At 42.7% G+C, this 27,778-nt stretch overlaps 1 protein-coding gene across 1 annotated transcript; it reads right to left on the bottom strand.

The window, feature by feature from the left end:
• Nucleotides 1–1,485: 1,485 nt before the first annotated feature.
• Nucleotides 1,486–27,778, bottom strand: agpat2 (1-acylglycerol-3-phosphate O-acyltransferase 2 (lysophosphatidic acid acyltransferase, beta)). The gene is made up of 6 exons (XM_083793487.1): nt 27,164–27,778; nt 13,417–13,550; nt 6,279–6,454; nt 5,210–5,305; nt 2,829–2,901; nt 1,486–2,087 (listed from the first exon to the last, which is right to left on the bottom strand). The coding sequence occupies exons 1-6, from the start codon at nt 27,337–27,339 to the stop codon at nt 1,909–1,911; spliced, it is 834 nt and encodes a 277-aa protein (XP_083649613.1). The 5' UTR covers nt 27,340–27,778; the 3' UTR covers nt 1,486–1,908.

The following is a 27,778-nucleotide window of genomic DNA, read 5'->3' as shown; positions in this document are numbered from 1 at the left end:
TGAACCGTAAAACAGCCGATCTGCAACGAGTCCACAACGATGATACACGGCGCGCAACCATGTGTAAACCGGACATAACTGACCCATCGCGGCATACGGTACGTAATAGTGGCTTATATGAAGATCCCCCCCCCCCCAAAAAAAATAAAAAAGAGGCAAAAAATAACACTTTGACATGACATGGCACAACAGGTACTGTAGCTCGCACTTTGGAACACGGAACGGTGGACATTGCACTTTATGAAATCACCTTTGACACGTCTTGAGAAGTTTCACATGGAGCTGCTTCTGAGGTGCGAAATGTGTAACCAAACCACGTAGTTCTTTTTTTTTAAACATCAAATCAAGTCCGTTGGATGAAGAAATAAATATAGCGCACAAAGAAAAAACAAATATAGAGAACACAGCAAGAAGACACTTTTTCAATTTACCATGCAAGATTATTTCTCTTCCGTTTAGAAAGTATATAAGACAAAGCAAATGAAAGAATGTATGTACAACGACAACAATGCACGTTGAATATTCATCAGTCAAACTAATTCAGTAAAGATCTGCGTTGTTGAGGTTACCTTAAATCCTTTTGCGTATTTTGGCGTCACATACTGTAAATGTCATTGAGTTATTGGTCAGTGAGTTGAAAAGCCCAAAATATGGATACAGCTGACTTCACGGAGACATACATGTAAAGTCATCCCTGGTTCACCTGGTCAACCTCTCAACCTGGTCACCTGGTCAACCTCTCAACCTGGTCACCTGGTCAACCTCTCAACCTGGTCACCTGGTCAACCTCTCAACTCCAAGCCTTCACACTTCTCCTGGAGAGCCAGCTCCTCTTGTCTTTCACAAAATAACTAGGCAAGAGACTGGATTGCAGAAAGAGAGAGAAAGGAAAGGAGGGGCATTCTTATTTGGAATACATGAGATAAGGGGGTATACAGGCTTTAGATCGACAGTCATTAGATCGACAACCTATACCTCAAACCCTAACCTGACCATAAACCGCAAGCACGGGAGCAGCGCATGTTCCGAGTGCTAGTCCGACCGCTGTTCCCGCATGTTGGACTAGTAATGCTCCTTCGGAATTACCGTCGGATCTCCAGATACGAGGATAACATCAGAGGAACACAGGAAATAACCAAAGATTCACGATTCATTAGAAGCAGAACAGAAGGGGAAAAAAACACCCACGGTTCACAAACATAAAAAAGGACAATAAAAAAAGGAAAGGAAAACTTAAGGCAAAACGAATATACATGATGAGTGTCCAAGTAAGACAAATATAAAGACGGCCTTTGACCAACTTTCAATCTGGTGTCCCTATTTTGTATTTAAGTTTTCTCAACAAAAAAATTCGAAAACAAAATAGCACAAATAGCAGATCTACAAGCTCTTGATGTGTATTGTAGATCGGCTACTTCCGTTATTTTTCAAATAGGGGCTTAAAGCGGATTAAAGCCAGACATCAAACGAACCAACCAAGACAACGGAAGACGCAGAACTACCCCCCCCCCCCCCTCCCCCCAAAAGGCATGCATTGATGAACGCGCGTCCGTACTGTCGGAATCGGGCCGTCCGTCACTCCGCTCACTGCCGTGTCGTTCGAAGCCGAGGAGGAGGAGGATCCCGCTTCGGGACACGGTGCGGATCGGGACGCGTCCCGGAGACAAAACGGACCCACGCTGTATAGAGGCAGATTTGGGGGAACCAGGGCTCTCAAATTAGAACCACCAAAGTTGAGAATAGCATGACATGATAAGAACCTTGTGGGTGTCATGTTGTTTCCTGGCCAGGTTGATCGGAACAAACGGGGGCGGGGAGAGAGAGAGAGTGTGTGTGTGTGTGTGTGTGACGTGTGAGGGGGTGGGATGGGGTTGAGGAGAACATGGGAGCGAGGTCGGTGGTTATTGTTCAATGGCACGTGGTGGGGCCGTTGCTCTGGGGCACGGCGTTGTTGGGCACGGAGAGGTTGGAGACCTCCAGGAAGTTGGCGCGCATCACCTCGAAGGCTTTGTCGGAGAGGGACGCCACGTCCTCCGACGTCATACCCTTCGTGTCGATCTTTGGAAGAACCCTCACCCCGATGGTTCCTGTTGAGGGGGAAACAAAATCAGTTTGCACATTAACCCATTTTGGGTGGGAAGCCCTTTTGGTGCAAGCTCATAGCGCGCCACCGAGTGCTTCCGACCCTCTTGGCCGTTCTAAAAACCAGGTAAACCACGGTCTCTTGTCTTATTGCTAAAATAATATCACTTAGCCTATACTGGTAGTTAATCAATAGTTTTTTGTTGTTTTTATTTTTTTAAGAACAACTTCACAGAATCATTTCGACAAGAAATGTGCAAATGCTTGGAAGGTACCGAACAGAAAAAACTTGCACACACGCAGGGAAACATGAGCGCTTGTCTTAATTAGTTGTCAACTCTGCAAAAAACAATGCTTACCACTAGCTTTCTTCACACATGTGTTCATAAAGGTGACTACTATCACCCTTTGGGAAACCTTGTGACAGCTGCTGAAAGTTAGGGTACGCTTTAAGTAGCATGTGACGGATCACACTAGCGGGTTCATGATTCTGAATCCATTGCAAGCATTATAGTTTTGCACGAAAAACTAAAACAGTCCATTGAATTTAGTGTTTTTCGTGCAAAACTAATTTCAAAACTATAGTAAACTTGATGTTGGCGGAGTGATATCGACACATGCAGTCCTAGGTTTTGTTTAATCTAGAAGAGTATGTATTTTTAAGAATCAAGCAATAACTATCCACTTTAGAATACCTATACTGATTTAGGAATAGCTTATAAATGATGAGAGCTGATTCCAAGTACCTGATTTAAACTGCTTTTCTTTCCGTAGGTAGAAGCTGCTGTACGACGAGAACACGATAGGTATGATGGGTACCTGGGAGGCGGAAGCACATGGAAAGAAACGGTTAACACAAAAATAAGAAAAAACTGAAATAGAGTGAATTTACAGGAATTATGAAATCAAACATGAAACGTGATATTAACCCATTTTGGGGCGGGAGCCCCTTTTGGTGTTAGCATTACGTTATGCTTTAGCTATTGAAAAACAGCAGATCTACAAGCTCATAGCGCGCCACCGAGTGGCGCGCTACGAGCTTGTAGGTCTGCTGTTTTTGAAAAATCGAAGAACGACTGACATAGAAACATAGCTTTTTCAGAAAACTGTCAGGATGTTGAAGACATTTTTAGAATCTGATCTCAGGTCAAAATGGGTTAATTAGAGCAACGAAGTCTGACGTAATTTACAAATCCTACCCGTTTTTTTTCTTCATTCTGAATTCCCATAAACCATTGTCATATCGCGACTGTTTTCCAAAAAATAAACAAATGATCCCGGCGGTCGTTCTGAATGTAGCTGTTCTCAAAGGTCATGGATGGACACTTCGCTCGTGCACGTGAATAGAATAGAAATATATTGTATAGGCACAATATCAGCATCACATCGCCGCGTATTCGTGCTCATTCGAATAATCACCGAATGTCCAAAGGTGGAGCTCGGTGTTCCAAAAACAGTTATAGTCCACCTACCAACTATGATAGAATGGAAAATAATGGGTCAACATTTTACTTTCCCCTTATGACATTCTGTTGGTACAGGCTGCTGATCAGCTGCTTTCTGCGAGCACAAAATGTGCACAAAACAGTCGAGAACAAACTTGCGCCTGAAAAAAACTAAAAATGTGCGTATGGGAAAACGGCGGGCCGGCGACTAACACTTCCGGTTCAAGTGAGGACACAGCAGAATAAGGACCCGTAATGTTCCTAATAGAGAGACAGGGGCCCCGAGTGGCCCTTCATCGGGACCGGTGGAGCCAAACGTGGCGCCCACTGGGGGCTGTCCCGTTTCCACTCAATACACAACGGACAGGCAGGGCTATGCTGGCCACAGGGACATGTTGGGACAAGTTATGAGGCTGAAATAATGTAGCCTCGAAAATAGGAAAACACCAAAACGGAGAATATAATTCAAGTTAAGTGTCTTATGTCAGTATATACCACAGTTCTAATAGAACTCTAGGATTTGTGCTAATAGGGAGCAGCAGGTACTTCATTTTTGTGGTTCCTCGCTGATGCCAAACAAATAACCACTGCTTCTGCCTAGGGGAGACCTCCTTGTGTTTTAGAGCCACGGTTTGATTGAAGAATGACTTTTTTTTTTACTCCATTCCTTTAATTCATACCACTTGCATGATCTTAAATGGATGCTACAAGTTAAACTATTAAAGAAGACCACCCAAATATACATAAACAAGTCAAAACACTTTTAATATGAAAAGACTATGATCCAGTACCTGTAGTTTTTCCATAAACTCCTGTCTTAAACCCTATATATAATATTGTTAACTGGAGCTCCACATGGCTCTACACTTAGCCCCCCATACAATTATACCCCCACACCAAATCTCTCTCTCTCTCTCTAAAAAAAAAGGGTCATGCAAATACCTACTTTTGTGGGTTTTTTTCCCCACTAGCATGACATTCCAAGAATACAGTCGATAGAGTTCATGTGGTTAAAAAAAAGGCTCTCTTTTATGCCACAAAAACCCTGCCTTTCCTGATTATAATGGCAGAGCCTGCAAAGATAACCCGTCATGAAATCAGTTGTATGTGATGTTGGCTCCCTCAGGGTCAAAGAAGAGAACAACTCCAGAGGGTCATGTGCAGCGGGAGCGGGGAATAATGGCCTCATCTTTCCATTAATGGTCTCACCGTACCGATGCTATCAATTCAACCCAGACCTCTATAGACTTTAGCATCAGTGGAGAACATATTGTTACTTCATAAACTGCTTAGTCTTTTAGGTGTATTGTTGCTAGCTCCCTCGTGTGTCTAAAAACTGCACAACACAGGGAAAATTGACCACTCTACTAGAGTGGTCATTTTGGCCTGTGTTGTGCAGTTTTCAAACCACAAAGAAAAGCATAAGGGCCCTTGAACAAACCCACAGGGTCAGCGACCTTTTGTGGCATGTGTATAATGTGTTAATAGACGACATGTCTCACTGGCATGCCCAATAAGAGAATTCACCTCTTTGTTCTCAGACCGTTCCTTTGGTGGATTAAAAAACTAAATGCCAAGGAGGAGAGAACTACTTGCGGCCACAAATAAAACATGCACACGCAGGCGCGTGCGCACACAAACACAGGGTGCAATAAAGAGGGATTAAAGCCGAGTTAACCAACTTGTGCCTGCACCGCCAGGTGGAACGCCCCCTTCTTGAACGGCAGCAGGTCTCCTCTCTGGTTGCGGGTTCCCTCTGGAAAGACCCAGAGCCGGATCTGTGGAGCACAATTTGGTCCAAATTTAGACAGGCAGGAAAGGGAGAGGGAGTGACATGCATCAAAGGTGGTCGGGTTCGGGATTCGCAGCCCAGGTGGCCGGACCACCCGGACCACCACCACACCGACGGCCCAGGCCAGCATGTCATTTTTCAGGGGGTTCTGTGCACCAGTGGGTCTCAACCTTTTCAAGCTGCTACACCCCAAAATAATCATTATTTGTGCTGAGGCATTCGGTTCCACAGATTAACTATTGTGGAAAGAGCCGATCAACGTCTCTGGTAGATTAGCCTTTTTTTTGTAGATCAGTTATTTATTTTATTATTTGCAATTTGGCCAATGTTTCACCAGTTTATATAGTATACCAGTAGTTTGACTACTCTTGATTAGGGAAGTGCCGATGAGACATTTTGTCCGATATCGATATCCAATAAAATTAAATGCCGTTATGGCCGATTACCGATATTAACAATGTCGATATGATCTCATTCTGTGTTAAAAAATAAATAAAACATTGTCCATTCTGAAAAAATACACGTAACAGGGTGTCTGCACTGCAGGCTTAGGCAAGTCAGATTTAACTTTAATACCTTAGCTTGTAGATCTGTTCAAGCTTGTTTATCTGTAAAGACAATCGAACCGATTAATGAATCGGTCCGATTGATTAATCATAAAATCTATGTGAATACAAACAGATTAAAATCATGAATCATGAATCAAGATGCGAATCTACATACAGTATGTCCTGAAACGGCCAAAAGAGGAAATAGATTGACGTTAGACATTAACCACTTCAGCTCGTTTCAAAGTTTGACATTAACGTTTTGTTTCGCCGCATATCGAGCTTCCAGATCTGCTACTTTTGATACTTTGTGTTTGACGCTGTAGTCACAGAGATCAAGTATAGGGCATTGATTTACAAAGAATATACAAAAACGTTCTGCCCGATCATCATGATTCATGGCAGGTTTACCTGGTCGTCCAGCATGGTTTTGGCGGCTCCGGCCATGACAGTCTTGGCGTCGTTGGTCTTCTTGCGGTTGATGAAGACGATGCCTCCCAGCCAGCAGATGATGCCCACGGTGCCAGCGTAGATCAGCTCCTTCTTGGCGATCATGGTACAGCGGTCCGGAAGCATCTCCATCAAGCCTGACCAAACACAACACATCATCCATCAAGCAGTGATTCTATAAAACCTTTTTCCCCGTCTCAATATAATAACATTGCTTTTGAATATATTCCCTAGTGGACACAGAAACAATGCAAGTAGGAAAGAGGTTAAACATTTCCCAATGGTTTGCCAGTGTCACACATCAGAATCAGAATCATTTTATTTGTCATTTTCCTATGTACTTGCATACAAAAGAACATGAAATATCGTTTCCCCTCAGTTATTGGCAGTGCAACATAAAACATAGAGCCTATTTAAAAACACAAGCTAAAAACTAAAACCAAACATGGACAAACATTTAAAAAGAGCCCCAGTATGTATGATGACGTGCAATTCATATGGACAAGTTAAAAGTTACCAACACCACGCACAACTATAAATAAATAAAGTGGCATGGTGCAATCCTTAAAAACAAAACATTACCAGCACGTTCATGAACACATGAATGAACACATGAATGAATGACTGAATGTAGCTATAGTGTAATGTACCAGCCGACCCTCCCAGATGAACTTTGGCCATGCCACTCTTATCTCCACACAGTCTTATCAATGTCATCGGGACTCGGGAGGTCTGGTGATGTGCAGCTGGCTGATGTTGACACAGAGAAGAAACTATATTCTTTGGTCTCGCCGCATATGGGCTATAGTTCCAAACATTGGAACTATCCCAAATGAGAAAAAGAGGTTGCGCATCAGCAAGTGCCAAACCCAAATCCAGTATACATAAAAAAAAATAGGAATTAGAAAAATTCAAAAAAATTAAACAAGCGGTGGACAAAATACTCACATTTCCATTTCTTTATTCGCACACACCAAAAAGGAACGCTTACGTGTTTCGGCTATGCAGCCTTCATCAGTGTTTAATCTTGCTTTGATGAAGGCTGCATAGCCGAAACACGTAAGCGTTCCTTTTTGGTGTGTGCGAATAAAGAAATGGAAATGTGAGTACTTTGTCCACTGCTTGTTTAATTTTTTTTTTATTCCTATTTTTTTTATGTATTGGAACTATCCCATTGGGATAGAATGAGCACTTCCGCATTCCATTGTTACAATGGGAGTCAACGCTAGTGTCGCCACTCTCTTACTAGATAACTCTCCGAAAGGCCACACGTCAAGATGAATCCAACACAACGCAAACAAGTCTATGAAGCGCTCTATTAATCTATGAAAAAGTTTAATCTGCAACACATTTTTATACATGTAGTGGGGGTTCCGGCTTCATCTCTCCCTCAGCTAGGGGGTCCTTTTTGGCCTGAAAAACGTTGAAGAACCCCACATTAGACAATTGAAATTAAACTTGAAACATACAGTACTGTAGTGCTGAATTGTTATGTTAAAACGGCTTCACCTGGCCCAGGCCGTAGCGTAACGGTCTGGGCACCGGACTGGTGATCCAGTCGCGGTGTGCCGCGGGTTCGACTCCCGGACCCGACACGGCCTTTACTGCATGTCATCCCCCCATCTCTCTCCCGTTTCCTGTCAGCCTACTGTCTGTCCCTTCAAAAATCAATAAAAGGCGTAAGCCGCAAAAAAATGTCTTTAAAAAAGAAAAAAAAACGGCTTCACCTCTTTTTTTTGTTTTGTTTTTTACAAGCTGTATTGTATTCCGAGGTTAGAATCAAAAGGTGTACTTTAACTTGTCACAATGTCATGTCAACTTTTAAATGACCCTTGACGTTGACAAAGACGTTGGCTGCCAAGTTATTTGTGTCCAAAGCGGCTACGGATACCCCAAACTACATAGTGCTGCAACCCGTTCACTTTCACCGTTTTATTTTGGTCTTCAGTTCATGTACATAATGAAACAGTATATATATAAAGATACATTTCTATGACCAAAAAAGGTGTAGGCTGAAGCTAATTAGCTTATTTTGCCTACCCTCACCAACTACAAATAATATATATGACAAACAAAAACAAAGCAATAAGTCTCTGTAGGAATACAGGAAAAAAACTAATAGAAAAAAAAAACAGTTTAGTTTTTATTTATTTATGATATGGTATGCAGGTGTATGTATGTACATATACATATAATATGTAAGGTCACAATATGAAATACAAGATCATTCAGCACGGAACCCCTTTTGGTGTTTTAAGCATTATGTTACAGTGTCGGACAAATCGTGAAAATGTGGCACAAATCTTTGAATATATGTTCTTTCACTGCAAAAGTTTTTAACTCAAATCTGGGGGGTCCCTGGAACAACATATTTTCAGATGGGGTCCGCGGCCAATTACAGATAACTCTGGGGGTCGTTGAGTGATTGAGTCAAGTACCACTGACATAGAAACATAGGTTCTCACACACAGCAGTATCAGGGCCTCAGAAAGACTGCAGACTGACAGGATGTGCCACCCACACCTCACTGTGTGTGTGTGTGTGTGTGTGTGTGTGTGTGTGTCATCGGAAATAACAGATGAGACACAGACATCTGTCTCTCGTGTCCTGTTGTGCATTTTTACAGTCGATGCACCTGGCAGCAGAAGAATCTGTTCCGTTTCCGGGCTTAGTAAACAAAAGTTGCGCAGGGCTGAAATGACAAACTAACTGACACATTTAATAACTTTATAAACATTAGTGGAAATAACTAATCTAAACCTGTCGCACCGTGACACGTTTTGAGCTTGTAGATCTGCCATTTTCACAATTGTTTTACATGTTTGAATGTTTTCAACATGGATATGATCGTGACGCTTATATAAAAAAAACAGTAGGGCAAATGACAAACTGTTAACATTTTCTCAAACCTAACATTAACTAGAAAAAGTGCCCCTCGGGGCACAGGTCTCCACCAGGCCAGGTCAGGTTGTGGCCTCCTGGTGGCGCTATAATAGGCCAATGTGAAAAGGGCATTGCTTCTTACGCCTTGGATGGCAATTAGATGATTTGAGGCATTTTGTTCCAAAAATGTGTTCCACCTGTTGGTGGCACTATAACAGGCCAATGTGAAAAGGGTGGGATATATTCCTCAGCCTAGTAGGAAAGTCTGTGAAAGATTTCACGTAAATGGCACGCTCCGTTCATGATTTGAGGCTTTTTGTTCCAAACGGGCCAATCCTGCAAACTTTGAAAGCCAAATGTTAGCCAATTAGAATGGAATATGAAATATCGGACAGATCCGTCTTGAACACATGACTATAGAGAGTGTGTAACGATTTGCGGGATTTTTGGACAGAATCTGGAGGAGTAATATTTAAAAAAACGGTCTCCTGGTGGCGCGATAACAGGCCGTTCTGGAAAGTTTGTGGCAGAGGTTCATCGTTGGCATCCAGGGAGTGTGTGTGCAAAATCGACCGGGTTAACAGTGCCGGAGATTAGCTGTACACAGATGGATGGATGGACGGATGGACGCACACACGGACGGAGTGCAAAACATACTTTCTCCCCATGCCTTCGACCTGGTGGAGACAAACATACTCTTGTGTGTGAGGGGGGAAAGGGGTGGGTGGAGTCAAGGAATTTACATCTTAATGACAGTTGGTAGGGCGTTCCACATTTTTGTGGCATAGGAGTGAAATGAATTTAGGTGGACCCTCTTGTAAACAAGTGTCCACTCACAGTTAACAGTCTTTGTATTGAGTTGTGCTTGAAATGTAGTGTAATTCTGCAAACTGTTAATAAATATTTTAATCAATCAATCAATCAATCAATCAATCCTTGTTTGTGCCGAATCTGGGTTGCACATGGTTTTTTGAACTCCCTCTGGTGTTGTTGTGTTGCTGGCATGATTAGACTGACTGAGCGTCACTGTTTATTATGATACACTTTTCATTTCATTTTTTTTTTTAACCGCGGTAATGAACCCGATACCGCGGTATGCGTTACATACCGGCGGTATGGCGGTATTGCGGTTATTGCACCCAGCCCTACTCTCTCCCCATGCCTTCGGCCTGGTGGAGACAAACACTCTCTCCCCATGCCTTCGGCCTGGTGGAGACCAACATACTCTCTCCCCATGCCTTTGGCCTGGTGGAGACCAACATACTCTCTCCCCATGCCGTCGGCCTGGTGGAGACAAACATACTCTCTCCCCATGCCTTCGGCCTGGTGGAGACAAACATACTCTCTCCCCATGCCTTCGGCCTGGTGGAGACAAACAGACTCTCTCCCCATGCCTTCGGCCTGATGGAGACCAACATACTCTCTGCCCATGCCTTCGGCCTGGTGGAGACCAACATACTCTCTCCCCATGCCTTCGGCCTGGTGGAGACAAACATACTCTCTCCCCATGCCTTCGGCCTGGTGGAGACCAACATACTCTATCCCCATGCCTTCGGCCTGGTGGAGACCAACATACTCTATCCCCATGCCTTCGGCCTGGTGGAGACCAACATACTCTCTCCACATGCCTTCGGCCTGGTGGAGACCAACATACTCTCTCCACATGCCTTCGGCCTGATGGAGACAAACATACTCTCTCCCCATGCCTTCGGCCTGGTGGAGACCAACATACTCTATCCCCATGCCTTCGGCCTGGTGGAGACCAACATACTCTATCCCCATGCCTTCGGCCTGGTGGAGACCAACATACTCTCTCCACATGCCTTCGGCCTGGTGGAGACCAACATACTCTCTCCACATGCCTTCGGCCTGATGGAGACAAACATACTCTCTCCCCATGCCTTCGGCCTGGTGGAGAGTGAGACCAACATACTCTCTCCCCATGCCTTCGGCCTGGTGGAGACAAACATAGTCTCTCCCCATGCCTTCGGCCTGGTGGAGACCAACATACACTCTCCCCATGCCTTCGGCCTGGTGGAGACCAACATACACTCTCCCCATGCCTTCGGCCAGGTGGAGACAAACATACTCTCTCCCCATGCCTTCGGCCTGATGGAGACCAACATACTCTCTCCCCATGCCTTCGGCCTGGTGGAGACAAACATACTCTCTCCCCATGCCTTCGGCCTGATGGAGACAAACATACTCTCTCCCCATGCCTTCGGCCTGGTGGAGACAAACATACTCTCTCCCCATGCCTTCGGCCTGATGGAGACAAACATACTCTCTCCCCATGCCTTCGGCCTGGTGGAGACCAACATACTCTCTCCACATGCCTTCGGCCTGGTGGAGACAAACATACTCTCTCCCCATGCCTTCGGCCTGGTGGAGACAAACATACTCTCTCCACATGCCTTCGGCCTGGTGGAGACAAACATACTCTCTCCCCATGCCTTCGGCCTGGTGGAGACCAACATACTCTCTCCACATGCCTTCGGCCTGGTGGAGAGGAGACCAACATAGTCTCTCCCCATGCCTTCGGCCTGGTGGAGACAAACATACACTCTGCCCATGCCTTCGGCCTGGTGGAGACAAACATACTCTCTGCCCATGCCTTCGGCCTGGTGGAGACAAACATACTCTCTCCCCATGCCTTCGGCCTGGTGGAGACCAACATACTCTCTCCACATGCCTTCGGCCTGCAGGTGGACACAATTAACCCATCATTTACGCACACGGATGGCGGAGACAAGCACACAAGGCACCGAGCTGTTCATCGGCAGCAGTCGTTAGTTAGTTCGTTAGTTAGTGTCTTTCTCAAGGACACAAAGCCATGCTGTGAAGCGCACGGAGATAAACACCCTCCATGATCATCATTATCGCGTACCATTTGTTCCAAACAGGCCATCTATTTAGGCCTGACGTCGAAATTTAAAAAAGTTCTTCAAAATCCTGACAGTTTTCTGAAAAACCTTATGTTTCTCTATCAGTGGTGCTCAATATTTCATGTCAAAAATTATATGTAATATGCCTCCCCCCCCCCCCCCCCATCTGAAAATATGTTGTTCCCCAGAAGCAAAGATTTGAGTTAAAATGTTCACTCTGTCATAATATATATTCAAAGATTTGAGGCACATTTTCACGATTTTTCAATAGCTAAAGATTAACATAATGCTTTTAAAACACCAAAAGGGGTTCCCGCCCAAAATGGGTTAAGATCAGCCGATATAATTGGCTGTGTGTGCTAAGATCAGCCGATATAATTGGCTGTGTGTGCCACTGTGCAGGAGTTGGTATGGTAACCCAGATCAGCCTACCGCTGAGTTTCCTCCAGGCCCAGTAATTACATGAAGTGTCTCTCCCTCTGTGTCGCTCTCCTCTGGGCTTCGGCCAGACCACATCACTCAGTAGTGACTGCCATGCCACACACGCTTTATGGTGTTATGCAGACAGGAAAATGGGGAGAGAGAGAGATGGGGAGCGATACACAGCAAAGGCCGTCAGGATCGAGACTCGATCGGAATTGTAGCCTAGTTGCCCGGACGTCAATCGGACGTTTTTAACTGAAATCTGTTTAAGGTGGGTGTTGCCGGCCAAATAAAGTGTCATTTTGGGTGGTCCTTGACGTGAAAGAAGTTTGAGAACCACTGATATAGCAACAGAAAAGCGCACTAGAAGTTTAATCTATTACCCTATTTTCCAATGGAAATATCCTAAAAACACGGGTCATATTATAATCGGGGACTAGACTATTTGACATTCAATGTTCTTTTTCTACAAATGAGTCTTGAAAAAATGGGGGTCGTCTTCTAATCAGAGTCATCTTATATTCGGCACAATACAGTATTATTTATTCATTTCTTAATACTGTGACAAAAATGACACATTTTTTTACTAGTAGTGTTGTTACAATGACGGATCAATGAAACCCAACAATTACAATTTAGGCATTTAGCAGACGCTCTTGATCCAGAGCAACTTACATTTAAGCTAAAACAAAAGCATGTCATACATCACATATATAAAAAGTAGTTATCATGAATCATGTATAAACTAAGAACGTAACAGTAGAGTATCTATGTGTCAACTATACATACTATACTATATTATATATTATACAATATACATGTGTACTATAAAGTGCTATGACTACATAAAATGCAATTCTAGTGCCGTCTACGTAACGAGCTATAAGTCTGTCTAAAATACTACCCACCTAGAACATCCAGGGAGCTCTGGTGGTTGGAGACGATGACGTAGGGTCCTTCCGTCTGCAGGTGCTCCCATCCACTGACATCAAAGCGAAGACCCAGGAAGTACTTCACGTGACGAACCAGGCCGCGGATTATCCTGAGGGAGGAGAAGGCTCATTAATTAACGACGTACAGATTAACGTATGGTTCTATCGCGCAATACATGCATGTATGGGCCACTGGAGGCCCCGGGGGCCACATGTGGCCCCCACCTTAAGCTTAATGTGGCCCTCAGGTTCATCATCAGAATACCGCTGTATTATTGATTTCAGCCGTTACAATTCCAAACATGCAAACATGACCTGCTTAAATTACGTCAGTCTAAAGTAGTAGTTTAAGGAATAGTATTAAAATGCATCAGTATTAAAATCCCCCTCCATCAGGCACCCCTGATGGAACTGGTTGGAATAACGTGTTCCTTCCACGCTACGTCCAACCAGGGAAACTCCCCCCTGTCAGGTGTAAAGGAGAAACTTGGACACTCAAGCATGAAGGAAGCATGAGTTAAGTCCGTTGCTCTCCCCAGGTTGGCGGAGGGTGTGTAGAGCCCAGGATCACATTAGATAATTGACACAGGGGTAAATGTTAGTCTTTTTTTTTTATGTCCAATGTATTTGTATTTACTATTTAGTTTACATAACTATAATTAAAGGCATTTGAAAAAAATATATATACCGGTATATACTTTTTAGGATTCAAAAATAGCAAAAAGAAATTCAGGATTTCAATTCAAATAGCAAAAGAGCTTGTAGATTGGCTATATTTGCTACAACAGTAATATACAATGTGGCCCTCTATACTAGTGAGTGTGGAACAATAGTGGCCCTCTCCATCGTCAAAGTTGTCCAACCCTGGTTTTCCGTGCAATACAACAGTACACTACAACCCGTGCTGCAATGCCGGAACATCCAGTGAATGAACCAAGGTCATAACTAAAGAAATATTCAAATATATTTCAAAATGGGACACAGATACAAATTCTGAGCACAAGAAAAAACCAGAGCGCTAAATCTAGGCTAGACGCACGCATTGAAGCAAAACGCTTCAATGCGTCCTATCAAACCGAGTGTTACCATCTGTCTGACATCTATATGACTCCATCTGTCTGACTCTATAATAAGCAGGCTGATTCTGACACACTGCATACATATAGGGCTGTCACAATTGCAAATTTAAGTGGACGATTAATTGTCAAATTAATGTGATTACTGATTTAATTGTGGGTTTCTTTTGCATTGAACATTGGAACGTTACAATTTGTATTTCCGTTTGCCTTTTAGGCTACATAAATCACAAATTGACAAAGAACTTAAATATACAAAGAAACCCCTGACACATTTAATATTTATTATACAAAATAGCGGAAATAGTTGATCTACAGGCTTACACACAACACGTGTTGTAAGCATGTGTTGTAAGCTGTTGTAAGCTTGTAGATAAATTATTTCTGCTAATAAAAAAAATAAAAAATTTATGGACATTTCTCAACATGGAAACGATTGACGATTATGGAGAAATAATTGCGATTATCTCAACTAATTGCGATTAGGCAATTATGTACTGATAATTGTGACAGACAGGCCTACAAACATAGGCTACAGCAAAACCCCAAGATTCAGTCAACTCATTAAGCCGTCTCGACATCCCAATTTGCCAAATCAATACATGACCCGAGAGGGATGCCAGAAGTACACAAACATGCGAGTTTGACCTGCTCTGTGTAAATATTTTTGCACAAACTAATTATACTGTGCAAAATGTCATTCTGAACTTGATCCAACACAGATTGTAGGAGGGGGCGTGCAGTGCACACAATGATTATATCATTTCGGAACGGTTCCCTCACTACAGATTTATCCTTTCATCATCTACACTGCACCAACACTGCATTAAATTCACAGGGTCAGAACTAGAAGATAGGGCATTGATGCTTGCTTTCATTAAAATACAAAGCTAGACTGTAAAAATAAAACCTTGCATTAGCCAGATAATCATGAATCAAAAGTAGTATTAATAACAATACATTTTATTTATAAGGCGCCTTTCAGGGCACTCAAGTACGGCGACGTACAACAAGTTAAAAACGGTTAATAAAAAACAGTTAAAAAGCTAAAATAATAGTACAGCTACTACGGCTTGCAGCAGAAATAAAAATGTCTGTGTTTCCGAGGTTAGCAGCAGATAAACAGGTGGGTTTTGAATAATGGTGACCGAGTCCATGTTTCTAATATCAGGGGGGAGGGAGTTCCAGAGGGGAGGGGCAGACGAGCGGCTGAAAGCTCTTGACCCCATGGGTGGACAGACGGGCTGGAAGGACATTCAGATTGATGGAGGAGGCAGACCTAAGAGACCGGGTGGGAATGTGAACAAGGTCAGACAGGTATGCGGGGGCGAGGTTATGAAAGGCCTTGGATGTATGAAGGAGGATCTTATAGTCAATGCGGTGTTTGTGGCAGCGGTGGCCGAGTGGATTGCGGAGCGGGCTAGATATCGGAAGGTCGCCAGTTCGACACGGTCCGACACGTTAAAATTACCACCGTTGAAGTGCCCTTGGACAAGGCATTGAACCACTACCATGAAATGCTCCATGTGGGCCTGGCTGTAAACAAGTATCTGATGCTTAGTCCAGTTACCCTTGGTTAACTTGATTTACCAGAACGCATTTCTTCTTCTTCTTCTAGCCAGTGGAGTTGGTGTAAAACAGGGGTGATGTGACTGATGACAGGGGTTCTGGTGATGATACGGGCAGCAGCAGCGTTCTGGACCAGTTGGAGATAAATATGGAGATAAGCTTTCTGCCAGAAAGTGAGGATAAGGATAGGATAAGGGGCTTTGTCGACTTTTATTCGTTTTTTTTTATTTAAGAGTGCAGCTTATGTTTTTAATTGTTTTCAAAGGGAGCGCCGCGTATTTATGCTATGCTGTAAACACCAGCAGCGTGACGAGGCAATAAGCGCCTATTCTGTGATGCGTGTTCACAAATGTTACGTATCAGGTCGCACAGTTTACTTCTTTTTTTTTTTTAACTCTTTTCAGTTGGAGGAGGGGGAAAAAACACTTTGGTTGACAATCTTAATTAAGCTGTATAAAAGTGGTTTTCAACCAAAGTTCGGAGACCACTAACATGGTACCATAACAATGGTTTAGAAGAAGGAGAATACCAGCACTCACAGAGTAGTCCTTTAAGGCACTTTATTGTCTCATCTTTACATGGGAAGGTATGGTGCAAGCAGCAACACAACGGACGCGCTGCTTTGTTTACAGCATTTACAACACTGACGAAGGCCCCTGGCCGAAACGCGTCCGTTGTGTTGCTGCTTGCAGCATACCTTCCCATGTAAAGATGAGACAATAAAGTGCCTTAAAGGACTACTCTGTGAGTGCTGGTATTCTCCTTCTTCTAAAGTGTTTCCTGACCGTGCACCCGGTAAAATGTTCCAAGAGACTGAGATAGCTGGAGTTGTGCGTGCTTTTCCTTTCGAAAAAGTATCATGATACTGACAACTATTGACAGAAGTCACAAGCAATCTGTCATTCGTTGAAGACTAGGGTCGGCGGAGTGGGACAAGATGACAGGAAATATATATTATTATTGTCGATGACAATGAACCAGTGTTACCAGATTTTGCGAGAGAAATAAGCAAACAGGTGTATGAAAACAAGCCCCCCCAAAAAAACTACTAGGCTACGGCTATTTGAAAACAGCCGATCTACAAGACGCGCGAGCTGCCGCTTTCAAAAAGGTCTTAAAAATAATATATATATAAAAAATAATGAAAAAAGTGAAAGAAAAAACGCAGACTCCTCATGCATTAGAATAGAAGGACCCTCATTAGAGGGTCCTTCAAATCTAATGCATGAGGAGAAAAACAATACGGCCCCTAATGCATGAGGGGCTGTATTGTTTTTCTTTTTGAAGGACAAAGGACAAATTTGTGCAAATATATACGTGACATATACCTGAGGAGTTTATTCATTCACTGAAGAGGACATGAATTATTGACAAATTATTGTTATAGCCCTTTCTAGTTAAGCCCTACTAATTCTAGTTATTCAAATTGATTTAATCCCAGTGCATTTTGTGCATAATGGAAAACAGCAGTACACCTAAAAATAACATCATTGATTAGACTGGGTTGTTGTGCCAGCTTGGCAGGTGGCTCCAGGGCAAAAACAACTCACCGTTCTTATAGTCAGTTTAATTGCTTGGATTCCCAGACACTGGGCTAATGCACAGAAAACGGAATGCTAATGTCCTAACTAGCATGATCAGCACAAGAATGTGTAGGGCATTGTTTAAGGTTTAATGAATTCAGTCCACACGCTGCTGGGTCTGTGCTCTGCGCTGAATCTGCTTACATGAGCTCAGCAGCTGGCATCTCTCCCAAAATGTCCTGATTGGAATGCAGGAATTCATTCGGGAACGTATGTTAGTTAGTTAGGCTTTAGTTTAACCCGTTAAAACCAGAGGCCGATTCTACAAATATTTTGTTCCAAAAGCAAAGATTTGACTTAAAAATGAAAGAAAATCCGTCCCTCATGGAGGTAAAAGTCAAGTGTAATATTGTTGCTGCTAGCCTCTGACAAGCATCACAGCTGAATGGTTGAGAGGCTGCCTGGTATAGTCAGAAGAAGTTCCCAGGTACCCACCCCCCTTAGGGCTTACTTACTTATAAAACATGCACACATTTTTACCAATGAATTTCCAAATATCAATAGCCAAAACAATGCATAACTATTTTTCCACAACCCTTGAAGAAATTCCAAACCTTTTCAAGGACTAGACTAGACAGTGATATGGGCTACATTCTTTCTAAATTGAAAATATTTCCAGGAATTTCATGACAATGGGAATCCTGTTCCATTGAAAGTGGCTATCACCGAACCCAGGAAATGCAAAAATCAACAACAACATTGCAATGTAATTCAGTTTTTGTCATGTAAAATAACTGGATTGATTCAAACAAGCCCCTATGACCGGCTCTAACATGTATCTAATGTTTATGTACCTTTCACCACGGAATTAGGACAGAGGAAGAACTGCAGACAGAGCATTGACTTTACTTCATTGGCCGTTAGACGGAGTAAAACAAAAAACACACTTCTAAACACTTCTGTTTAACACATTACTTTACTACGGTATTTATTTAGGTATTTCCAATGACCGTTTCGCAAGCTACTCTACTTACTCTAGCGTGGGCTAGAGTCACAGTGTGCAATCCATCACAGGACATAGTTCTTGGCTTGCTTTCAACGACATCAACTTGCTCTGGCCTGCATTCTCTCGCACACTGGTATTTGGTACACGCTTTGGCTGCACTGGCTGCTTGCTTCATGCCATAATGAAAAACAATATTTTTACTTACACACGCACGCACGAAAGAACGCACGCACGCGCACACACACACACACACGCACGCACGCACGATCTGGGAAGGCATCGGTGTGTCATTTTAGACTGCACATAGCAACATACTTTTTTCAGAAAACTCATTAAGATTTAGATTAGAAACAGTGGCTCTCAAAAATGGCAGATAAACAAACTCGCAGCGTGTCACATTGTGCCACAAATGACCGGAGTTTCAGTCACAGTCACACTGGTGTTTCAGTAGGAACATCGACTAAATGGGAAATGGGAAAGACATCAGATGAATAGACTTGGAAAATAAATTGACTCAAAAGCCTTTGATGACGGTAATGTCAAATGTGATGCTCCAGCTTTAGCGCTGTATGCATAATGCAACAAGGCAAAACAGAAGAGTAAATCTTCCCCAGGTGACAGAGTGACAATGCAGGACATAATAATAATTATTATTATTAGTCTGTGTCAGCAAGAACAGGCCGTTGACAACTACAGAGAGGGACGTTATAGTAGGGTTGCCTGCCGTGCAAAAACCCTTCATTACAAAGACGAATGCACTTAACCCATTCTGACCTGAGATCAGATTCATACGAGGTTTCCACTGGACACACACTTGTTCTGATTAAATCATAGGCACTGGTCAACAGAGAAAAAAAGTGTTATGGTCAAATGTAGGGATGGGATGGGACGATAACAGTTTATCGTGGTATAAAAAAGATCACAATAAGCTTATCTCAGACATTTTTATTTATCGTTAGATTGTCATCGGTTTTGTTGAGCTGCAAATTCAGTACCACTTAAACCCTCCATACAGGTCTTGCTTATTTTCTCTCTACACAGATGTATTTACCAAAGATATCCCATCTACAAGTTTGTAGATCTGCTATTTTAGGTGAACGTTCCCAACAGAATATGAATGCTGGTGGTTCAAGTGGTTAACAAAAGTTGTTAAGCATTTAGATTATTGCGATAATATCATTAACCACAATTTATTTTTGTCACAATAATCGTGACATGTAATTTTCATATTGTCCCATCCCTCCTTAGGGCCAACATGTCATACACAGTGCTTTCTCCACCACCATCGTCAAAAGAGCAACGTTTAGTTAACCCATTTTGGGCGGGAACCCTTTTTGGTGTTGTTATGCTTTAGCTACTGAAAAATAGCAGATCTACAAGTTCATAGTAGATCTGCAATTTTTTTGAAAAAATCGTGAAAAGTGCAAAGCTTTGAATATATTCTTTCAGAGCCAATGTTTTTAACTCAAATCTTTGCTTCTGAGGGGGTCCATGGAACAACATATTTTCAGATGGGGGTCGGTGGCATATTACATATAACTATTGGGGTCCTTATGAAATATTGAGAACCACTGATATAAAAACATGAGGTCTTTCAGAAAAAAATACATTTGAAAAATACATTCTTTTTAAATTTCAACGTCAGGCCTAAACCTAAATGGGTTAACTCAGAATGGAGTTCCAGAGACTTCTATCTATCTGTCTACCTACCGGTATCTATCTATCTATCTATCTTACTACACTGCAGTATGCCAAGGCACAATGAATCCTTCCTGGCAGCCCATGGTATCACAACACCTTACACCTAATTTACACGGTTTCCCACAGTAAATGTCTCACTCGTGTCACACACATTTTTACCAATGAATTTCCAAATATCAATAGCCAAAACAATGCATAACTATTTTTCCACAACCCTTGACAAATTCCAAACCTTTTCCAGGACTAGAAAATGATATAGGCTATATTCTTTCTAAAATTGAAAATATTTCCAGGAATTTCATGACAATGGGAATCCTGTTACATTGAAAGTGGCTATCACCGAACCCAGGGAATGCAAAAAGAAACAACAATGTGTGTGTGTGTGTGTGTGTGTGTGTGTGTGAGACACACATATATTAACTGTAGTATATCTATCTTCTATCCACCTATCCATCCATCCTAAATCCCCTATTTATTCATTTGTTTAGTGCTCTAAACAAATTAAATTTTGTTTTAGAGCACTTTTTGCCTGGTTATAAATGTTTATTGTTTTGTTTACCAGGCAAAAAGTGCTCTAAAACAAAGTTCATAGACACATGACGTAATTCCAAAAACGTTAAGAGGGGCTAAAGTAAAAAAAACACTTAAAACAGTGATTGATATGAGCTATCTTTTTTTTTTTATGATTGTTGAGATGTGATACTGTATAACATGTCAAGGAGCTTGTAGATCTGCTATTTTTCAATAGCTAAATTATAACATAATGCTTAAAACACCAAAAGGGGTTCCCGCACAAAATGGGTTAAGCCCGAAGGGGGAAGAAAAGCTGCTGCTAGTTTAGTTTCTCACAATATGGTATACAGCAGAGAGTCACATTATTAGGCTACAAACTTTCGGAAATATTTTCATAAATGTATGCAGCCATCAGTTTCCTGCATCCAGCCATATCCGATAAGTGGTGTTCAGCTTGGAGCGTTCGGATCCCTGGCTGCTGGAAAACGTCTTCCGTCCGGTATTCCAAATGACTAAAATATTTAAATGTTTTTTTTTTATGTACTCTCTCGTCACGCTTCAGGACTACATTTAAATCATGCTTGGAAAATGGTAAACCTAGATCAGTGGTTCTCAACCTGTGGGTCTGGACCCCCAGGGTGGTCCCCACAGATGACAGCAAATTACTTTTATAAATAAATAATGAAATGAAAAGAGACCATTACTGCATCAAAAGTAATCATATACTATAAACATCATCTAAGAAAGAGGCAAACAATGTGAAAATAGCCGATCTACAAGCTCACAACGCTTTTTTCACAATATGTATCGGTGTGTATAACGTCGGGAGTCAAACTAAATGTAAGTAGATGCAGTTAGATGGCCGTTTTTTTTTTTTTTTCAAGGCAGATGTAACTGTAACTTAAAGCTTTCAGTGTTTTAAACTAATGACAGACATGTGAGACTTTTTCCACTTAGCCTGTTTCGGATTGTCTCCCTGTCTCATGACTCCAATTCAGCTTTATCCTCACACATTACTGCCATTACTGTGGCACATGAACACATGGACAATATGGCACTGTGACACACAAACACATGGACAATAGCCTGCAATTTACACCTCATTGACATAAAGAACAATTCATTCACAAGACATTTCAAGCCAGGCTGCAAACTTCACCCATTATCCGTCAAGAAAGTGTGATAAAACATCTAGGCTTAGTGTTGTACGAAAGGCCTCTTTAGTGATGCAACTACAATGGCTCTAGCAGGGCTGAAGCAATTTATCGTTAAGATTTGTAAAGAGGAATGAAGTGGCCATATTAACTGTGCACCGTTATGTCAAATCCATTTAACACACTCCCTTTGATCTATTTTAGGATCACAAGATAACCTTGCTGTTCAAACGTTACACATTCAAATTGGCTTAAAGGGATATTTCACTTAAAAAAGGGTCCATTTATCATCTATCCAGGCTTTTGTGAACACCCCATTAGGCCTGTCACAATTATTACATAACCGCCTAATCGCAATTATTTCAGATAATCACAATTATAGGATGTTATGGATGATATGGACACAAAAGGAGGCATAGTACACAATTCAGCGCACAACAAACTAGGACTTAAGTTGTCAAATGATCACAACTCTTTATCACCGACACACTAGCATAACGGTCAGGTCAGGTCAGGTCTGTTGTCATGCAGTTGTGATGTGAATCCACTGAGAGTGATTTTTCAATCTTTAGTTATGATTAGCAATCTATCACATTGGACGAAACCAGAGACTGAGATACTTTGGTACTGTGCGACACCAACAACAAGTGTCTACTTTTCAATATGTTGCAAGATCGATTTATCATGTAAAATAACTAATGTTACATGTGGTGTAATGGACTGATCTGGCCAATGTTACCTAACCACCACCATAACCGTTTTGCTGGTTTTGAGGAAGGTCTGTAAGTGGTTCGAAACCATTAAACGTTACTATGCAGCCAGTGTGTGCGCAACGCTTTTTCCCTCGTTTAAACTGACCACCAGTCTTACTTCCCCGCTTGGTCTAGGTTCCCAAAAAAGTAGGCAGAAACCTGGAATGAAGGCTTTCTGTTCCCCATAAGAAGGCAATTATGTCTGCGACAGGCTGCTGTGTCCTTAATGAATCTGTGAAGTGTGAAGACTTTCTGTCTTTTGCACCCTATGCCTGGAGTGTCTGGAATAAAGTTGGAAATGAACCGACCGCATGCTTGTGTCTACAACTCCATTCTCTCCCTGTCCTTCATTAGTCACAGTGAATGGGTTCCAGATAACCTTTGAACTAACAGAACGGTGCGTTGGGTGCAACATGACACCGCCACACCGGCCAACATGACTGTGAAACAGTTATTCTAAGGGCACTGGGGGGCAGCCAACCAGGCCGCTGTTGTTACTGACAGAGCCAACAATGTCCAGGAGAACTGGGCATTGATTACTAGGGTTGTACTGGGGTGGGCTCCAAGCCTCCAACATCTACACCAAAAATGTAAAAACAACAGAGGAACACATGATCCTCCCCCTGGCCAGCCTGATGGAGGGGAAAGGAACTGGTTGGAATAACGTGTTCTTTCCACGTGCTACGTCCAACCAGGGAAACTCCCCCCTGTCAGGTGTAAAGGAGCAACTTGGACACTCAGGCATGAAGGAAGCATGAGTTCAAGTCCGTTGCTCTCCCCATGTCCCCCATATATGGGGACTAGGTTGGCGGAGGGTGTATAGTGCCCAGGATCACATTAGATAATTGACACAGGGGTGAAAAATGGGTTACAAAATCGTGGGATAAAAATTATTAAAGAAAAAAAGGAACACATGATCTGACCTCTTCGACCCAATTAAATGCAGTTACTCCATGTCCAACAGTCTGAAAAGCCACAACACAGAGTTCCTCTGACGCAAAGTGGAAGTGGATACTGAGACTGAAGTCGTAACATCTCTATATCCTGGCCTGGGCAGTTGACCCAGTAAGGTAGTGGGTCAGGTTTGACATAACAAACTTCCTTTAAACATTAAGAACATAAGCTAGTGCATAACCAACGCATGGACCCTGGTACCTGTGAAAACAGTCGATCTACAAGCTCACAGACCTGCTATTTTTGGCAAAGAGATGTGGTGTACAAGGAGGGGCCCTAGTTTAGACCCCTGGCGGACCCTAGTCAACTAAGTAGGCGGGTTTAAGTGTTTTTTTAAGGAGTGATGCATTAATACCGTGAGAGAGTTATCCGATGGTCCAATAAGCAGGCTGTACGGAATCATAAGATCTGGGATATTTTATTGCCCGGGATACTTATCCCAAAATGAATGGTCATGTGATATGCATATGAACAGCAAAGACATAGATCAGAGGTTTTCAACAGGTGGTCCGTGGACCACTGGTGGTCCGTGACGGTATTGTATGTGGTCCCTGACCATGCAAAGTTGCGAAACAGAGTGAACTAAATGACCTGGTGATGTATGATGACACGTCAACGTTACACGGAAAAGGTGCCTTTATTTGCACAATATTGACAGGTCAATGTTATCATTTACTGGAAAGTTGGATGTCAATAACTTCCACAGTTGTACGGGAAAGTGTACCACCCATACACTGAGTCACCATTATTAGGCAATGTGCCCATATAACCAATATAATACATAATGGCTGTTAAAGGGCAACACAACAGTGGTCCCCAGGTTGATTCTCAGTCAGGGTGGTGGTCCCTGGTTCATAATCAGTTGAAAATCCCTGACATAGATGAAAGCAAATACGACCTGTTACATCACAAATTAGATTCGATCATATCAGTCCGTTGGTCGGGGGGCGCCACAATTGAAGCGCAGGGCCAGAGGGGTCGTCTGTCCTGGAGAATTCTGACGTGTCTCTACTTTTTCAGACACTATATAGGAATCTTTCTGTCACTCTGTGACCTTGCTTGAGCACAGCTAGGGTGCACACTCTTATGAGTAATGGTAACTGCTTAAAAGGTCTACTTCATCCCAACAGGAGGCAATATTGTTGGCCTCACACATTTGAGGGTTAAAGGTATATTCAGTGATTTCACTCAAAAAACCTTAGGTTTCGTTTTTGGCTGTGGGACCCAGCCTTTCGTCCAATCAGAACAGAGAGTCAAAAACGAAACCTAAGGTTTTTTGACCCCCAGGGGTTAACTGGGGACAGGGAGGAACTCCTTATATGGTCAGCACACTCTATAGTAGGGAGGATTATCACAACAAAACAAAAAAATAAGTGATATTTGAATTAAGTGAAATCACTGAATATACCTTTAAAGGATAGGTAACACGTTACACATTAATAGTATAATTAGCCTTTATCACCAACCATAATGCTGCTTACATTGATAACATTAACAAGTGACAAGTTATGTAGCTATTAGCTAATAGATTTACTCAGATTACAACCACCAGGGGAAACAACTAAAGCCATGTAGGGTGGTTTAGAAGGAATTTAAAGACATGACATAGACATCAAGAAATTCTGTGCATTGTGAGTGTTGGGAGTTTGGCAGCAACGTGCTGCTTCTTCCTGCATTATGTGCAAATTCGAAACAGGTGGCACGCAGGACCACTGAGTGTCTTCCAACGAGCTCTTCCAAACTCCAACACTTTATCGCCTGCACGGAATTTCTCAGCAGAAAGTAGCTCATAACATGTCTAGGTGGATCTTTATGAAACAAACACTTTGCAGACAGAGGATAATTCAAGCTTTCCGTACAGCTGCAATGTTGGTGAGTTTAACATGGTTTAATACAATCAGCCCATCATGAATGGGCTGTCAATGGTTTTTGTTGCAACTCTAGATTCAACCCATTATTTTTTTAATCTAGTGTTGCAAATAGATGAGTTTTTGGAAATAATTAACTAACACGAAAAACAAGTAGGCATATTATTCGAAACAGGTGGCATACTATTAATTGAGGGTTATTTTTCTTATCTTATAATTTACAAGATTTGTTGGGCAGCAACTTTGCCCTTTGCCCCTCTCCTGACAACAAGTCAGCCCTGGCACTGCCACTTGGTCCTTGGATACAAACAATAGTGATGTTGTCATGAATGTTAGCCTGCTAACATTAGCATTACAACATGGATGTCGAGGTAAATAAAATGTTAGGTTTTTAGCTCTAACGTGTTGCCTCTGCATACCTCCTGTCATCATAGTTTTAACAAAACATCACTCAATCTGTGCACGTCCATTGCTCATTTACATTCCAAAAGGGAAAGGTTTTTTTTAGCACTTTGGTTGTAAAAGCTCCACCACAACCAACACTAGTACCATTTACACCCACCACGTAAACGTTTTTTAAAGTTATACAACGTTGCATAAAAGTGGAAGCATGTTATGTTGTGTGCATTAGTTTAATGTTTTATAACGCGGCTCGCGGGCTAGCCGAGTGGCTAACAGGCTGTGCTTTAATTAACCAGGCAGGACCATAGGGCAGGACTGTGTGGGGAAAAAAGCCTGGTTCCCATTCCCGTTGCAACCGGTGGCATCCGGGCTAGAGAGGCTAGAACCCGCCTACTCTAGTCTACAGTGTGTATCCCAACGGTAGACCAGGGGTTCCCAAACTTTTTCATGTCAAGGACCCCCAAAATGACACTAATTAGCCCCGCGGACCCCCATTTGAAAAGATATGCCAGGACAGGGAACCCCCATAAGAGAAGATGGGGGGACGGGGGGGACGGCTCTAGCAGAGATTGTTTAATTTCAAGGACCCCCTGTTTGACATGCATTTGTCTATACGGACCCCCATTGGATGGCATTTCTATCTCAGGTACCCCCATTTAAATAGTCAAATCAATTTTAATTTAACTCTGAGACTGTACAAATGGAACTGGTCCATTTGGTTCCATTTGTACAGTCTCAGAGTTAGACCATTGCAGACATTTGGTTCCGAATCCAAACTATAATTTAGCTGGGGACCCCCTGGAACTCTCAACTCTCTTCCCCCTGGATGGAACCCAACTTTGGGAATCATTGTTGGTGTATCCCAGATTCCCAACTCCTGACTGTATAATATACTAAGTTGTATACTTTCCATGTTCAACTATTTTTATTATATTTTGACACTTGCCAATAAAGCTCCTTTGAATTTAATTGTGTATCCCGTCCACGCACATTCATAATTTCATGCAAAAAAAAAAAAAAAATACAGTTTCCGTATCCGTCCGATTCTCCCCAGGCCCGGATACGCACACACAACTGGTCAAAACGAATTGAATCCCAACGCTACGGTAACAGTACACTGAGCTCCTCCTTCCTTCCTTCCTTCCTCACGCCTGTGTATTATAGCAACAAAATATACATATAATAATAACAACAGCAACTCTTACCTCATGTTTTCAACGTCTCTGCCGCCGCTCTTCAGCACGCACAGGGGAATGGCCACCAGGGCCAGGCACATCATGTACGCCACGTAAAAGCACTTCTTGAAGTAGAAGACGAACGTGCTGCTGCTAAACATCAGCAGCGGAACGACCAGCAGGGGAGTGATCCACATCGCATCCATGCTTGCTTTGCTTTGCCTTTTAGCGGCGGCGATCGCAGCCAGCCAGCGGGTGTACGGTCCACCAGGCAGCCCCGTCCACCAAAACACGAGCCCCCCTAGTAGCCAGGAACACGCACCGTTTGACGGGAGAGTGGCGCAAGCAGACCCCGCCGCCGCTTGGCTGCTGCTGCCTGGCTGGCTGGCTGCTGCTGGGTGGGTGGTGGTGTTCGTGGCGGTCGTTGGCCACTACTAACTGTCACATGCGAGGCGATTATAGCTGCTCGGTGGTCCCCCGATGAACATTACAAGTTGAAAAGTAAAAGTGCTCTCTCTCCTCGATGTTTGGAGCTGTTTACATTACATACATACACCACATGTAAGAAGAGAGAGCGAGAGAGAGGGTCGGTAGTGTTGGTTGGTTTGGTCATATAAACGTTCTGAGTGAGTGAGTGAAAAATGA

Source organism: Protomyctophum parallelum (assembly GCF_964188405.1).
Source record: "Protomyctophum parallelum genome assembly, chromosome: 21".
Classification (NCBI taxonomy): domain Eukaryota; kingdom Metazoa; phylum Chordata; class Actinopteri; order Myctophiformes; family Myctophidae; genus Protomyctophum; species Protomyctophum parallelum.
The sequence above is the reverse complement of the archived record's forward strand: the minus strand, read 5'-3'. Positions and strand labels throughout refer to the sequence as shown.